Source organism: Bubalus bubalis, chromosome 20 (assembly GCF_019923935.1).
Source record: "Bubalus bubalis isolate 160015118507 breed Murrah chromosome 20, NDDB_SH_1, whole genome shotgun sequence".
In the NCBI taxonomy this organism is placed as follows: Eukaryota; Metazoa; Chordata; class Mammalia; order Artiodactyla; family Bovidae; genus Bubalus; species Bubalus bubalis.
Genome location: NC_059176.1, coordinates 63,121,229 through 63,137,831, shown reverse-complemented (window position 1 = coordinate 63,137,831; position 16,603 = coordinate 63,121,229). Strand labels below are relative to the sequence as shown.

Genomic DNA, 16,603 nt, shown 5'->3' with positions numbered 1-16,603 from the left:
AGGAACCACTGGGGAATAATTCACTGGGGAAAGAAAGACAGAGGAGAAGATTACAAGTACCATTGAAGGTATATATGTTCAAAAGTTAATTTGGTTGTATTATCAAATTATAGTTCTTCAGGGAGCTGAAACTTGCTCTAAATTAGATTTGGGGAGGCATATCAAACTAAATAGTCTGCATATGAGACACACTCACATAAAAAGAAAAACACAGAAGACCAGGGGTTCTTAATTTGGGGGAGGATATATTCCAACTTGGGGGAAGGGTGAAGGCATTTCAGTTCTGAAGCTCGATCGTGACGTTTCCAGAGTCCTGCAGTCTCCGAGTGTGGCAGGACGCAAGGGCTGCTGGGCCTGGCTGGACTCTCCACCCCTTTGCCGCACAGTGTGCGATATGCAGGCAACTGCAGTGTCAAGCTGGCACCACTCCTGAGGCTCTTGAGTGTTTATCAACTCAGTAGGTCAAAAGTCTGCAGACATTGGGTGGAGCAGCAGTAAGCCACAAAACTCACAGTTGTCCTCCTGGGGAAAGAGGGGGAGATGAACACAGTTCAAGAGGAAAGCCTCAGGATTCCTTCCATTAGAGACAGTCTTTTTCTTGGTTAAAATAAAGAATTAGGTATGGTCAACAGAACACACAACAGAAATGTAAATTCCTTTTAAAATTGAGCACTGGAATCAGGTGAGGTATGCGTGTGCTCATTTTATTAGCAGCTTTCAGACAACACCTCCATGTTAGCTGGAGTGGGTTGACCTGCCCTCCTCCAGGGGACCTTCCCAAGCCAGGGGTCAAATCCGAGTCTCTTATGTGTCCTGCAGTGGCGGGCAGGTTCTTCACCACTAGTGCCCCCTGGGAAGCCCCCTATGTTAGCAGTTAAGGAAAAGTAAGCTTTTTCCATGTTATGGTCTGAATTCTACTTACTAGACCCAGTGCAATGACAGAATTTGAAATATACTATAAAAATCATGTAATTGAAAATGTCACCAATTTAAATAGAACACACACACACACCCACACACACACACCCAAAGAGTTTAAAAAACACAATTTTAAGGGATTTATCCTACAAATGTGTTCCCATAGATTGCTTATAGAGGTAATTTCAGAATCTGAATCCCGGAGTTTGAGGGTCTTCTTCTACAAGCAGAGGAATCCCGTCTCAAACTCCACTTGGCATCTGCCTGCAGTGAGTCGTGAGCCAGTCTGGGCGGCTCCAGTGGCTGGATGCCTCGTTTTCCCACCAGAAGTGCTATTCTCTGGTGAGGAGAGAATAATCTACTGCTGATCACACAGGATCCCTGTGCTGGCTGTCTTCTCTTTTCCCCACTCCTCAAGCCGGTCTCTGCCCTTCTCTGTGGTGGCACTAGAGGTGAACAGCCCACCTGCCAGTGCAGGAGACGTAAGAGATGTGGGTTCCATCTCTGGGTCAGGAAGATCCCCTGGAAGAGGGCATGGCAACCCACTCCAGTATTTTTGCCTGAAGAATCCCATGGACAGAGGAGCCTGGTGGGTTACAGTCCATAAGAATTGCAGAGTTGGACTGAAGTGACTTAGCACACACACATGCAGTCCGAGAAGGTGACCTCTATAGACCCTACCTCCCAAGCTGTGGATGGCACAGCCACAGGAAGAGAGAAAAGCTGAACTTTTCTTTCTTCTTTTTAAGAAAAAGTTGAGTTAATACAGGTATAGGTACATACAAACACAGAATAAAATTCATCCATTTTAAGTGTACAGTTGAATGAGTTTTGAAATATGTACAAGTATTTAACACCACAATCAACATATAAAATATTTCTCATCTTTCTAAATGTTCCTTGTGTCCACTTGCAGCAAAGCACCATCCCCCAAACTCCCTGCCAAGTCTCTGGCAACCACTGATAAATCGTTTTGTTTCTCTATGGGCTTTAATTTTCTCTGGATCACCCCAATCCTCCAAAAGAAGCTTTGCCATTATATCATCTTGGATGATCAAAGATCTCAAGGCAAGAGCTAGACCTACTTCCATGGGTTCTCCTGTCTTAGGTTTTTGTACTAATCCTGGATTCCCTAACCAGCTAGGTTTGCCTAATATGAGGATATACCTCCCCTGGATGGACCTTCCTATATGGCTTTAGTTCTCACTGGGCTCCAGTCACACTTTTCAGCACCCTACCAGGCAGCTGACAACTCTGCCCTAGCCTTCATGTTCTGCTTGCACAGAGTCTCACTTCCTGCCAGCAGAAGTGAAAGCTCAGGGCCTTCTTGGCTCTTCTTTTGACCATGCCCACATTCTTATCCATGCACACAACCTTACATACTCCTAGAAATATGTCAGTGCTTTTTGAAGCCCCTGCAGAAACCTTATTCTCCTATCTTCCCTTCCAGCCTTCAGTTCAGTTCAGTTCAGTTGCTCAGTTGTGTCCAACTGCTCCAACTCTTTGTGACCCCTGCAGCACACCAGGCTTCCCTGTCCATCACCAACTCCCAGAGCTTGCTCAAACGCATGTCCATTGAGTCGATGATGCCATCCAACCATCTCATCCTCTGTCATCCTCTTCTTCTCCTGCCTTCAGTCTTTCCCAGCATCAGGGTCTTTTTCCAATGAGTCAGTTCTTCACATCAGGTGGCCAAAGCACTGAGCTTCAGCTTCAGCATCAGTCCTTCCAATGAATATTCAGGACTGATTTCCTTTAGGATTGGTTTGAACTCCTTGCAGTCCAAGGGACTCTCAAGGGACTTCTCCAACACTGTAGTTCAAAAGCATCAATTCTTTAGTGCTCAGCTTTCTTCATGGTCCAACTCATCCATACATGATTACTGAAAAACTATAGCTTTGACTATAAGGACCTTTGTTGGGAAAGTAATATCTCTGTTTTTTAATATGCTGTCTAGGTTGGTCATAGCTTTTCTTCCAATGAGCAAGTGTTGTCTAATTTCACAGCCGCAGTCACCATCTGCAGTGATTTTGGAGCCCAAGAAAATAAAGTCTGTCACTGTTTCCATTGTTTCCCCATCTATTTGCCATGAAGTGATGGGACCAGATGTCATGATGTTCGTTTATTGAATGTTGAGTTTTAAGCCAGCTTTTTCACTCTCCTCTTTCACTTTCATCAAGAGGCTCTTTAATTCCTCTTCACTTTCTTCCATAAGGGTTGTGTCATCCGCATATACGAGGTTATTGATATTTCTCCCGGCAATCTTGACTCCAGCCAGTGCTTCATCCAGCCCAGCATTTTTCACGATGGACTCTGCATACTAGTTAAATAAGCAGGGTGGCAATATGCAGCCTTGGTGTACTTCTTTCCCCATTTGGAACCAGTCTGTTGTTCCATGTTTGGTTCTAACTGTTGCTCCTTGACCTGCATACAGATTTGAGGGCAGCACTTTAACAGCATCATCTTTTAGGACTTGAAATAGCTCAGCTGGAAATTCCATCACCTCCACTAGCTTTGTTCATAGTGACGCTTCCTAAGGCCCACTTGACTTCGCATTCCAGGATGACTGGCTCTAGGTGAGTGATCACATCATCACGGTTATCTAGGTCATTAAGATCCTTTTTGAATAGTTCTTCTGTATATTCTTGCCACCTCTTCTTAATATCTTCTGCTTCTGTTAGGTCCATACCGTTTCTGTCCTTTATTGTGCCCATCTTTGCATGAAAGATTTCCTTGGTATCTCTAATTTTCTTGAAGAGATCTCTAGTCTTTCCCATTCTATTGCTTTCCTCCATTTCTTTGCATTGATCACAAAGGAAGGCTTTCTTATCTCTCCTTGCTATTCTTTGGAACTCTGCATTCAGATGGATGTATTCTTCCTTTTCTCCTTTGCCTTTTGTTTCACTTCATTTGTCAGCTATTTGTAAGGCCTCCTCAGACAACCATTTTGCCTTTTTGCATTTCCTTTTCTTGGGGACGGTTTTGATCACTGCCTCCTGTACAATGTGAACCTCTCTCTATAGTTCTTCAGGCACTCTGTGTATCAGATCTAATCCCTTGAATCTATTTGTCACTTCCCCTGTATAATTATAAGGGATTTGATTTAGGTCATACTTGGATGGTCTAGTGGTTTTCCCCACTTTCTTCAATTTAAGTCTGAATTTTGCAATAAGGAGTTCATGGTCTGAGCCAGTCAGCTGCCGGTCTTGTTTTTGCTGCCTGTATAGAGCTTCTCCATCTTCGGCTGCTTAGTCTATTATTTGGCCCAACAGTTATTCACTGCCTCAGACATCTGTGAAGTTAAGCAATTGCTTGTAATTGTTTTGACAATTTTTGACAAATACCCTCAGGGAAGAGGTTTTTTGCACTGGTGAACTCTGACGGAATTTGCAAGCAGGGTTTCGTAGTGAACCACCCTTTGAAGATGCTCCTACTTCCTCCCACACTTTTCCAATTGCTGCCAGCTTGCTGGTTTTAACTGTGATTTCAGATCCTTAGTTTTCAAGGTTAACACTAGAAGATGGGACTGTAAGTTACAACATCACAAAGATCTCTGTTCTTTCTGAGATCCAGCCACTTTTCTTGAATAAGTGCACTCCAGATTGCTGTAAGCTTTTTGTTAATTTCCAGAGTTCTGAAAAATTCAATTCTGACAACTTTTGCCAGTTTTTTCCCCTGCTTTTATGGAACGGTTGACTATTTCCCCTCACTCTATCTCTGTCTCTCTGACCAGAGCTTTTATTGGGCAGGCCCCTCCTGATGGCTCTAGTTCTCAACAGCCTCCAGATCTTCCTTTGTTCTTTAAGCCAAAAGATTAAGAATAGTAAACCTTCCTACTGCTGTAAGTTCCCAGGTACTTTCTCATCCCTGTGGGTGCTCTGAATCCTGCCTGAACTCCTATAAATAGTTCCTCACCATTAATTCCTCTTCAACATTCCAGCTTATGTGTGCTTTCCAGCCAGTACCATGGCTGATTTAGTGTGTGTTAGAAGGAGTAGCCTAAGGAATGGTCCATCAGAGTGGGATTCTGGTGTTGGGTTGGTGAGGACATGAATGACCTCCTTGCTAGGGAAACAACGGGATATCACTGATCACTTGAAGCTGTGGTATCACAATGACTTGAATGGTCACTCAGACTGCCAGTGGAGGATAAGGTGCTGGGAGATCAAGTGTGGTGGTACTTGATTGCTGTGGCATCATGATGAATTCAAAGACTGTGGAGGGAGATGGAGTCTTCTGACTGCTGAAGAGATCCCCCCAAATCCCAAGCCCCCTCAAAAAAAAATAGATAAACTTAGTGACTTAAACTCTCAATTCAAGGCATAGGTAGAGAATCAGAAAGCTTCTATATGGTGGCCCTAGAGGAATTCTTATTTTATGAAGCTGTGTGAGCGACATGCCTGAGGTCTGAGTGTACAAGCTGCAGAACCACATGCCAGTTACAGGTATATTTATGCTAAGTCTCTTATGCTAAGATAAAGGTTCTGGCTGGGAAAGGGTGAGGACTTGAGACTTGAGATGGAAACCTTTGTGTAGACAGGAGGATAAGAACCTTAAACCTCTAATATCTCTAAACATTTCTTCACATTAGAAACAGCCTTTCTTGCCTTCTAAGAAAACAAGCAGTCACTTGAATAAAAAGATTTCACTGACTTCATCTGGTGTGGTTACCTAAAAAGGAAATTTCTCTTCTTAGGACCCACATGAACAATACTCCCTGCCTCTAGGGCCATAGAGAAAGTAAAATCTCAGCATGATTCAGAGTTAATTGCAAGAGCTGCTCCTGGGAGAGATTACATACATGAAGGAATCTTGCCAAATTTTATTTGCAGGAATTTGAAGAGCTATGGAGTCTAAGTACATTAGCTAGTGAGAATAAGTCTAAGACTGGATCAGGCCAAGGAGGGTGTTTCACATAGGCCTTAGGATTTAATGTGTTCATTTGAGTACCTATAATGGTTAATAGAAGTCTTGACCCAGTAGAGGCCTATAGTCAGTGAGAAAGAGATGCTGGAACTTCTACTGTATAGTCCAGAGGAAGAAGAACAAAGGCTTAGAGAAATGGGGATGTTGTAGTGGATCCAATGAAGTGTAACCTGCTCAGTCACTACCTGGAAATCTCTGGGAGGGTCAGGACAGCAGTCCCTTCACTGAAACATTAAAATATGTATTGGTGAGGGGAAATCAAATTGGAAATAGCAAACACACCTGATATTTAATACAACTCATGCTTACTAGAGGTGAGAGAGAAGGCCTGCAAAAGTTCAGGTATCTGCCACATTGGTAAAGTTTCAAATGGAAAGAAGAGTTACATCCAGAACTGCTCACTATGAAGAAACAGATACATACTTGTGGGTTCCTTTGGATTTTGGAGGCAAAATACATTTTGGTGGGAGCTATTGGTTGTGCCAAGATGGAATAGCCCCATTGCTCCCAGGTCCTTTCTCTTATAATTAAAATAACACAACAAGCAAGCATTGGAAGACTCTGAAAGACAGAATGAAGATAGACAGCCTAGGACCCTAGGGCTTGAGAAGCAGCACAGCAGTGGTGAATCCCCTCGGCTTCCTTACTGCCTCCCAAATACCTCAGATAGGACTCTGTAGACGCTTCCAACCCAGAACCACCAACAAGCAGGAGCAAAAAACAAAACAAACAAAAAAACCAAATCCCCCAAACCTCCAAGAGAAGCCTGTTCTCCCTATCCAAAAGATTGGGACACAGAAATCCATCAATTTATATAGAAAGAAAAGTAATTAGTTGCTTAGGGCTGGGTATGGGGAAATAGAGAAGTGACAGCTAAAGAGTACAAAGTGTCTTTTAGAGTAAGAAAAATGTTCCAAGATTGTCTGTGGTATTGACTGAACATATCTGTGACTATAGTAAAAACTGCTGAATTGTATACTTTAAGTGGGTGAATTGTATGATATGTAAACTATTTCAATAAAGCTGTTAAGAAGTAATAGCACTGAAAGGAGAAATAGATAAACTCACAATAAGAGTGGGAACTTCAACATTTTTACTCTCAGCAACCAAACTACTAGCCTCTCAGCATAGGTACAGTAGAACTGAACAACTCAATGAACCAAAGAATCTAACTAACATATACAAAACACTCCACCCAATAATAACAAACATACTTCCTTTTTCTCCCAGAAGCCTATGGGACATTAGCCAGGATAGACTATATTCTGAGTCTGTGCTGAAGAACAAACCTCGCAAATTTGAACGAACTGAAATTATATACAGAGAATACATCCGGTTTCATCTCTGACATAAAGAGCCTAGAAGTTCTCATTCATGTTCGTATAACAAGAACAAGCTGAACAAATTGAAAATCAGTAACTTTTCGATATTGACCAGAGAACTGAGGTCATAGGGCAAACTGCAATTTCAAAATCTGGCAAGACAGGTACCTCCAGAGGGTCACAGCTGAGATTTGCTTACCTGGACAGAAGATACTAGAATTGCAGGGAGGCTAAGTGTGGAAAAGCCTGAAAGTGAGATACTCCTTGGGGCTGCAATATTAGGGTGACCAGGACATAGGCAATAGCACCCCACTCCAGTACTCTTGCCTGGAAAATCCCATGGACCGAGGAGCCTGATGGGCTGCAGTCCATGGGGTCACTAAGAGTCGGACACGACTGAGTGACTTCACTTTTACTTTTCACTTTCATGCATTGGAGAAGGCAATGGCAACCCACTCCAGTGTTCTTGCCTGGAGAATCCCAGGGATGGGGAAGCCTGGTGGGCTTTTGTCTATGGGGTCACACAGAGTCGGACACGATTGAGGTGACTTAGCAGCAGCAGCAGGACACAGAAATCTTATAAGGTGTCATGGTGAAAATCCAAAAAAGATCCCCTTGCTACTCATTCAGGAAGAGGGAAAAGAGTAGTCACTATGTAACATGTCCAGAGCATCTTCCATACAAAGGACTGTTCTTCAGAGGAAAGAGCTTACTAATACCTTACCCCAGCTAGGGAAGGACATTCTTCCCACCCAAGCCTGCTTTGGTCTGCCCATTCCACCTAAGTGGGGAAAGCAAGATATGCAAGACAAGAACAATTTGTGAAGGTCACTGCCTAGAGATAAAGGCCCACTAAAATAATGAGATATAATCACAAAATTGAGAACACTTCCCTCCCTCATTAATTGCCAGAGTAAATGGCCTGCAGCAAAAGGACAGTGGAGTATAGATTAAATTAATACCAAAAACTACTAACAATGAAAGATTAGAAAGAGAAATTAAAGGAACAATCACATTTGCCAGTGAATCAAAAAGAATAAAATACCTAGGAATAAACCTACCTAAGAGGCAAAAGACCTGTACTCTGAAAACTGTAAGACACTGATGAAAGAACTGAGGATGACACAAACAGATGGAAAGATATATTGTTTACTGGAAGAATCAATATTGTCAAAATGAGTATTCTACCCAAGGTAATCAATAGATTCCATGCAAGCACTATCAAATTACCAATGGCATTTTTCACAAAACTTTGACTGTGTATGGATCACAATAAACTGTGGGAAATTCTGAAAGAGATGGGAATACCAGACCACCTGACCTGCCTCTTGAGAAACCTGTGTGCAGGTCAGGAAGCAACAGTTAGAACTGGACATGGAACAACAGGCTGGTTCCAAATAGGAAAAGGGAGTACGTCAAGGCTGTATATTGTCACCCTGCTTATTTAACTTCTATGCAGAGTACATCATGAGAAACGCTGGGCTGGATGAACACAAGCTGGAATCAAGATTGCCGGGAGAAATATCAATAACCTCAGATATGCAGATGACACCACCACCCTTATGGCAGAAAGTGAAGAAGAACTAAAGAGCCTCTTGATGAAAGTGAAAGAGGAGAGAATGAAAAAGTTGACTTAAAGCTCAACATTCAGCAAACTAAGATCATGGCATCCAGCCCCATCACTTCATGGCAAATAGATGGGGAAATAGTGGAAATAGTGGGTGACTTTATTTTTTTGGGCTCCAAAATCACTGCAGATGGTGATTGCAGCCATGAAATTAAAAGACACTTACTCCTTGGAAGGGAAGTTATGACCAAGCTAGACAGCATATTAAAAAGCAGAGATATTACTTTGTCAACAAAGGTCTGTCTAGTCAAGGCTATAGTTTTTCCAGTGGTCATGTATGGATGTGAGAGTTGAACTATAATGAAAGCTGAGTGCCAAAGAATTGATGGTTTTGAACTGTGGTGTTGGAGAAGACTCTTGAGAGTCCCTTGGACTGCAAGGAGATCCAACCAGTCCATCTTAAAGGAGATCAGTCCTGGGTGTTCACTGGAAGGACTGATGTTGAAGCTGAAACTCCAATACTTTGGCCACCTGATGTGAAGAGCTGACTAATTTGAAAAGACCCTGATGCTGGGAAAGATTGAGGGCAGGAGGAGAAGGGGACGACAGAGGATGAGATGGTTGGATGGCATCACTGACTCAATAGACATGGTTTGGGTGGACTCCAGGAGTTGGTGATGGACAGGGAGGCCTGGCATGCTGTGGTTCACGGGGTTGCAAAGAGTCGGACACGACTGAGTGACTGAAGTGAAAACAAAAAATTTGTATGGAAACATAAAGGGCTCTGAATAGCCAAAGTAATCCTGAGAAAGAAATTAGAGTTGGAGGCATCAGGCTCCTTGACTTAGGATTATACTACAAAACTACAGTTATCAAAACATTATGGTACTGGCACAAAAAGATAAATATAGATCAAAGGAATAGGATAGAAGACCCAGAAATAAACTATGCACCTATAGTCAATTAATCTATGACAAAGGAGCCAAGAATATACCATAAGTGGTACTGGGAAAAGTGAACAGCTACATGTAAAAGAATGAACTTAGAACATTCTCTATCACCATATACTAAAATAAACTCAAAATGGATTAAAGACCTAAATGTAAGGCCGGATATTATAAAACTCTTAGAAGAAAATATAGGCAGAACACTCTTTGATATAAATCACAGCAGTATCTTTTTGTATCCACCTCCTAAGAGGAGCCATGCATTTTGGGAAGATATCCTGGCATTCTTGCCTGGAAAATTCCATGGACAGAGGAGCCTGGCAGGTTACAATGCACGGGGTCACACAGAGTCAATCATGATTGAGTGACTGAGCACACATGCACACCTAAGAGTAATGAAAATAAAACCAAAAGTAAAAAAAAAAAATGAGACCTAATTAAAGTTAAAGGCTTTTTCACAGCAAAGAAAATCATAAACGAAATGAAAAGACAACTCACAGAATGGGAGAAAAGATTTGAAAACAAAATAACTGACAAGGGATTAATTTCCCAATATGGAACCAGCTCATGCAGCTCTAAATCAAAAAAACAAACAACCCAATCAAAAAATGGGCAGAAGATCTAAATAAACATTTCTTCAAAGAAGATATATCCAGATGGTCAAAAAGCACATGAAAAGATGCTCAACATGGCTATTTATTGTTGTTGTTATTTAGCTGCTAAGTCATGGCCAACTCTTTTGGACCCCATGGACTGTAGGCGCCTCTGTCCGTGGGATTTTCCAGGCAAGCATACCGAAGTGGGTTGCCATTTCTTTCTCCAGGGCATATTCCTGACTCAGGGATTGAACCCACATCTCCTGCATTGGCAGGTGGATTCTTTACCACTGAGCCACCAGGGAAGCCCGGCTAATTATTAGAGAAATGCAAATCAAAACTACAGCGAAGTATCATCTCACATTTGTCAGAATAGCCATCATCAAAAAATCTATAAACAATAAATGCTGGAGAGAATGTGGAGAAAGCAGAACCCTCTTCACTCTTAGTGGAAATATAAATTGGTGCAATCATAATGGAGAACAGCATGGAGGTTCCTTAAAAAATTAAAAATAGAACTAACATATAATCCAGCAATCTCGCTCCTGGGCATGTATCTGGAGAAAACCATAGTGGGAAAAGACACAAGTATCCCAATGTTAATTGCAGCACTATTTACAATAGCCAAGAGATGGAAGCAAGCCTAACAGAGGAATGGATGGAGATCTAGTACACACACAATGAAGTATTACTCAGCTATAAAGAAAAATGGAATAATGCCATTTACAGCCACATGGATGGACACAGAGATCATCATATTTAGTGAAGTATATCAAAGACAAATATCATATAATACCACGCATATGTGGACTCTAAAAAAGTGATTCAAATTAACTTGTTTACAAAACAGAAACAGACTCATAGATGTCAAAAAGAAACATGGCTATCAAAGGGGAAACGTGGGAGGGAGAAATTAGGAGTTTGAGAGTAACAAATAAGCACTACTATATATAAAACAGATAATCAACAAGGACCTATTATATAGCACAGAGAGCAGTACTCAATATAGTAACCTATATGGGAAAAGACTTTGAAAAAGAATGGATATATGTATAAATGAATCACTCTACTTTACACTTGAAGCTAACACAATATTGTAAATCAACTATATTGCATATAAAATAAAATTTTAACATAAATAAAAATTTAAAAATAAAACAGAATAAATAAAATCTCAGCACTATTAAACCTTGGGCTCATCTTACATGGCCTGCAGGGGGTGCAGTGGGCAGTCCTGAGGGTGCTGGGGAAGAGGGTCCACCATGCTCCTAAAGCTCATTTACAAACAGTGCATCCTGGGCTTGACAGAATATTGAGGCAAAGATCTAGCTTTTAAATTAGATAGGAGTATAAAAGGTAACTCTTGACAAAATAGGAGAGAATGAAAATATTATGACAGAAATGCATTCCTGTTAAAAATCTGCATTTAAAAACAAAAACAGCTGCAAGATTCAGACTCTCTGAAGAGAAGCATATAGAGAAACCCAAATCAAGCAAGGAGAATTAAAAAAGGACACTAAAGAAATATGAATAGGAATCTGAAGCCTCTAGTACCTACTATAGCCGACATAAAACAGAGCTCAGCTCCTAGCCAAACTAAAATAAAATCTCACACTAAATCTCAGTTCTTATTACTCAGTACAATATGTCTGTGTTTCAACAAAAAGTTTTAAGAGATGCCAAAAGGCAAGAAAAAGTTCATGCTGAAGAGACAAAGAAATCGTAGAACTAGACTCAGATATAACAGAGATGTTAGAATTGTCACAGGAAATTTTAAAAAAATAGAAAATCCAAAATCTGTGGAACAATTTCTAAAGGTGTAACGTGTGCACAATTAGAATACTAGATGGAAAAGGAGAGAAAAAAGCAGAAGAATTATTTGAAGTAATGATGGTCAAAGACTTTACAAAATTAATCACAGATCCAGAAACTTAACACCACCAAGCAGGATAAAACAAAAACAAAACAAAAACACTACAAATAAGAACTATACCCTATCACTTACATATGGAATCTAAAATATGACACAAATGAACTTGCCTATAAGTTCAACTTGCCTACAAAACAGAACAGGCTCACAGACACAGAGAACAGACATGTGCTTGCCAATGGGGAGGAGAGTAGGGAAGGGATCATTAGGAGTGTGGGATTAGCAGATGCAAACTAGTATATATGGAATAGATAATCAGGCTGCCTACCGTACAGCACTGGGAACTATATGCATAACTCTGTGAAAACCATAATGAAAATGAATACTTAAGACAATATATATATATATATATATATATATATATATATATATATATAAAACTGAAAATCACCTTCTGTAGAGCAATGTTACAAATCAACTGTACTTCAATAAAGAGAGAAAGAAAAGAAATATCACATTCAACCTGGAGAAAACCAAAGAAAAAGAAAATCTTGGAAAAAATGTTACCTATTGAGAAAAAAGCATAAGATTACCATGGACATCTTATTAGAACCATGCCAGTAAGACTGGAGTGAAGTATTTGTGGGCTCAAAGGAAAAAAATCACAAACTGAAAATTTTATATCCAGTGATATTATCCTGCAAAAGTTAAGGAACATAAAGACTTTTTCAGACAAACTGAGAGCTCAGGGAATTCACTGTTAGCAAACTTGTACTTTAAGAAAGGCTGAAAGGAGATCTTCAGTGAGAGGAAAAGGATATAGGTAAAAAACGCAGATCAAAATAAAACTAGAGATGACATGATAGCATATATATAAAGTTTCCACTCTAAAATCTACATAAGCAGACAAAAAAAACTATTAGAACTAATAAATGAATTCAGTGAAGTTGCAGGATACACGATTAATACACAGAAATATGTTACTTCTTTATACTAATAATGAACCATCAGAAAGAGAATTCAAGAAAACAATCTCTTCTACAACTGTATCAAAAAGAATAAAATATCTATAAATAAGTTTAACCAAGGAGGTGAAAGACATATGCCCTGAAAACAATTAAGATACTGACGAAGGAAACTGAGGACAATACAAATAAGTGGAAATATTTTCTCTTTTCATGGGTTGTAAGAATATTAAAATGTCCATACCACCCAAAGCAATCTATAAATTTAATGCAATCCTTGTCAAAATGCCCAGAACATTTTTCTCAGAACTAGAATAATCCAAAACCTTTAAAAATTTTTTTTGTAAGTCCATTTATTCATTTGAGAGTCCAGACATCAAGGATGCCATATGATGTTTTTCCTTCTCTGTCTGACTTACTTCACTCAGTATGACAATCTCTAGGTCCATCCATGTTGCTACACATGGCATTATTTTATTCATTTTAATGGCTGAGTGATATTCCACTGTATATGTAGCACATCTTCTTTATTCATTCCTCTGTCAACAGGGGAATTTAGCTTGCTTCCATGTCTTGGCTGTTGTAAACAGTGTTGCAATGAACACTGGGGTGCATGTATCCTTTTGGATCATGTTTTTGTCCAGATATATGCTCAGGAGTGGGATTGCACAGTAATATGTAGCTCTATTCTTAGTTTTTTAGGGAACCTCCATACTGTTCTCGTCTATAGGGTCACACAGAGTCGGACACGACTGAAGTGACTTAGCAGCAGCAGCAGCATACTGTTCTCCATAGTGGCTGTAACAATTTACATTTCCACCAACAGTGAAGAGGGTTCCCTTCTCTCCACACTGTCTTCAGCATTTATTGTTTGTGGATTTTCAATGATAGTCATTCTGACTGGTACGAGGTGATAAGTCATTGAAGTTTTTATTTGCATTCCTCTAATAATCAGTGATGTTGAATATCTTCCCATGTGCCTCTTAGCTACCTGTATGTATTCCTTGGAGAAAGGTTTATTTAGGTCTTCTGCCCATTTTTTGATTGGATTGTTTGCTTTAATGCTGTTAAGCATCATGAGTTGTTTGTAAATTTTGGAGACTAATCCCTTGTTGGTCACATCATTTGCAAATATTTTCTCCCAATCTGTGGGTTGTCCTTCATTTTGTTTATTGCTTCCTTTGCCATGCAAAAGCTTTTGAGTTTATGTTCTTTCTCGTTCATGTAATACTTTCTGACTTGAATCTTAGTTTGTTCAATAACAATATTTCCATTCCTGCTTTGTTTGTCTTGTTGCTATAATTTTCCTACCTTTATATCTTCAAGTTCAGTTCAGTCACAGTCGTATCTGACACTTTGTGACCTCATGGACTGCAGCATGCCAGGCTTCCCTGTTCATCGCCAACTTCTGGAGCTTACTCAAACTCATGTCCATTGAGTCGGTGATGCCATCCAACCATTTCATCCTCCGTCATCCTCTTCTCCTCCTGCCTTTAATTTTGGCAGCATCAGGGTCTTTTCCAGTAAGTCAGTTCTTCACATCAGGTGGACAACATATTGGAGTTTCAGCTTCAGCATCAGTCCTTCCAATGAATATTAAGGACTGATTTCCCTCAGGATGAACTGATTGGATCTCCTTGCAGTCCAAGAGACTCTCAAGAGTCTTCTCCAGCACCATAATTCAAAAGCATTAATTCTTCGGCACTCAGCTTTCTTTATAGTCCAATTCTCACAGCCATACCTGACTACTAGAAACACCAGAGCTTTGACTAGATGGACCTTTGTTGGCAAAGTTATGTCTCTGCTTTTTAATTGGCTGTCTAGGTTGGTCATAACTTTTCTTCCAAGGAGCAAGTGTCTTTTAATTTCATGGCTGCAGTCACCATTTGCAGTGATTTTGGAGCCCAGAAAAATAAAGTCTGTCACTGTTTCCACTGCTTCCCATCTATTTGTCATGAAGTGATGGGACCAGATGCCATGATCTTGATTTGCTGAATGTTGAGTTTTAAGTTAACTTTTTCACTCTCCTCTTTCATCAAGAGTCTCTTTAGTTCTTCTTCACTTTCTGTCCTAAGGGTTGTGTCATCTGCGTATCTGAGGTTAAAGTGATATTTCTCCTGGCAATCTTGATTCCAGCTTGTGCTTCATCCAGTCCAGCATTTCTCATGATGTACTCTGCATGTAAGTTAAATAAGCAGGGTGACAATATACATCCTTGACATACTCCTTTCCTGATTTGGAACCAGTCTGTTGTTCTATTTCCAGTTCTAACTGTTGCTTCTTGACCTGCCTACAGATTTCTCAGGAGGCAGGTCTGGTGGTAAAGGAACCAAAAGCAAAAACAAACAAATGGGACCTACTTAACCTTAAAAGTTTTTGTATAGCAAATGAAACTATCAACATAATGAAAAGACAATCCACTGAACAGGAGAAAATATTCACAAATGGTATTACCAATAGGGGTTAACACCCTAAATATGGGCTTCCCTGGTGGCTCAGTGGTAAAGAACCCACCTGCCAATGCACGAGACACAGGTTCAATTTCTGGATCTGGAAGATCCCCTGGCCACTCCAATATTCTTGCCTGGGAAATTCCCTGGACAGAGGAGACTACAGGGCTATAGTCCATGGAGTTGCAAAAGAGTCAGACATAACTTAGGGACTAAACATCAATAACCCCCAATATATAAACAGCTCATACAATTCAATATCAAAAAAATAAAACCAAAAGCAAAACAAAAACTAAGTAACCTGATTAAAAAATGGGCAGAAAACATGAATAGACAGTTTTCCAAAGAAAACATACAGGTGGTTAATGGGCACATGAAAAGATATTCAACATTGCTAATCATCAGAGCACTACAAATCAAAACCACAGTGAGATATCACTTCACAGTTTTCAGAATGGCTATTATCAAAAGGTTTACAAATAACAAATTTTGGCAAGGATGTGGAGTAAAGGGAGCCCTAGCACACTTCCAGCTGGAATGTAAATTGGTAGAGCCACTATGGAAAACAGTATGAAGGTTCCTCAGAAAACTAAAACTGACCTACCATAAGATTCAGCAATTCCACTCCTGGGTATACAACGGAAGAAAACAATTCAAGAAGATACACACACGCCAATGTTCATAACAGAATTATTTATAATAGTGAAGATATGGAAGCTAAGTGTCTATCAACAGATGAATGGATATATATATATATATGCATATATATATAGACACATACACAATGAAATATAAATCAGCCATAAAGAAAATAATGAAATCCTGCCATTTGCAGCAACAAGAATGGACCTGGAGAGTCTTATGTTAAGTGAAATAAGCCACCCAGAGAATGAAAAATACTGTGTGTTATCACTTATATGTGGAATCTAAAGAATAAAACAAAGAATATATATAACAAAACAGAAACAGATTCATAAATATAGAGATAAAACTGGTGGTTACCAGTGAGAGGGAAAAAGGGAGGGGTAAAATAGTGGATTAA

The 16,603-nt window shown here is 40.0% G+C and overlaps 1 protein-coding gene across 4 annotated transcripts in view; it reads right to left on the bottom strand.

Annotated features, from left to right (window-relative positions):
* Positions 1–225: 225 nt before the first annotated feature.
* The window catches only part of LRRC28 (leucine rich repeat containing 28), a 206,649-nt gene continuing 190,271 nt past the window's right edge, over positions 226–16,603 (bottom strand). For all 4 annotated transcript variants that reach the window (XM_006052244.3, XM_025271601.2, XM_025271602.2 and 1 more), the window contains one exon: positions 226–522. In XM_006052244.3, coding sequence (XP_006052306.1) covers positions 450–522 — 73 coding nt within the window. In that variant the 3' untranslated portion in view covers positions 226–449. The remainder of the gene's footprint in view (positions 523–16,603) is intronic.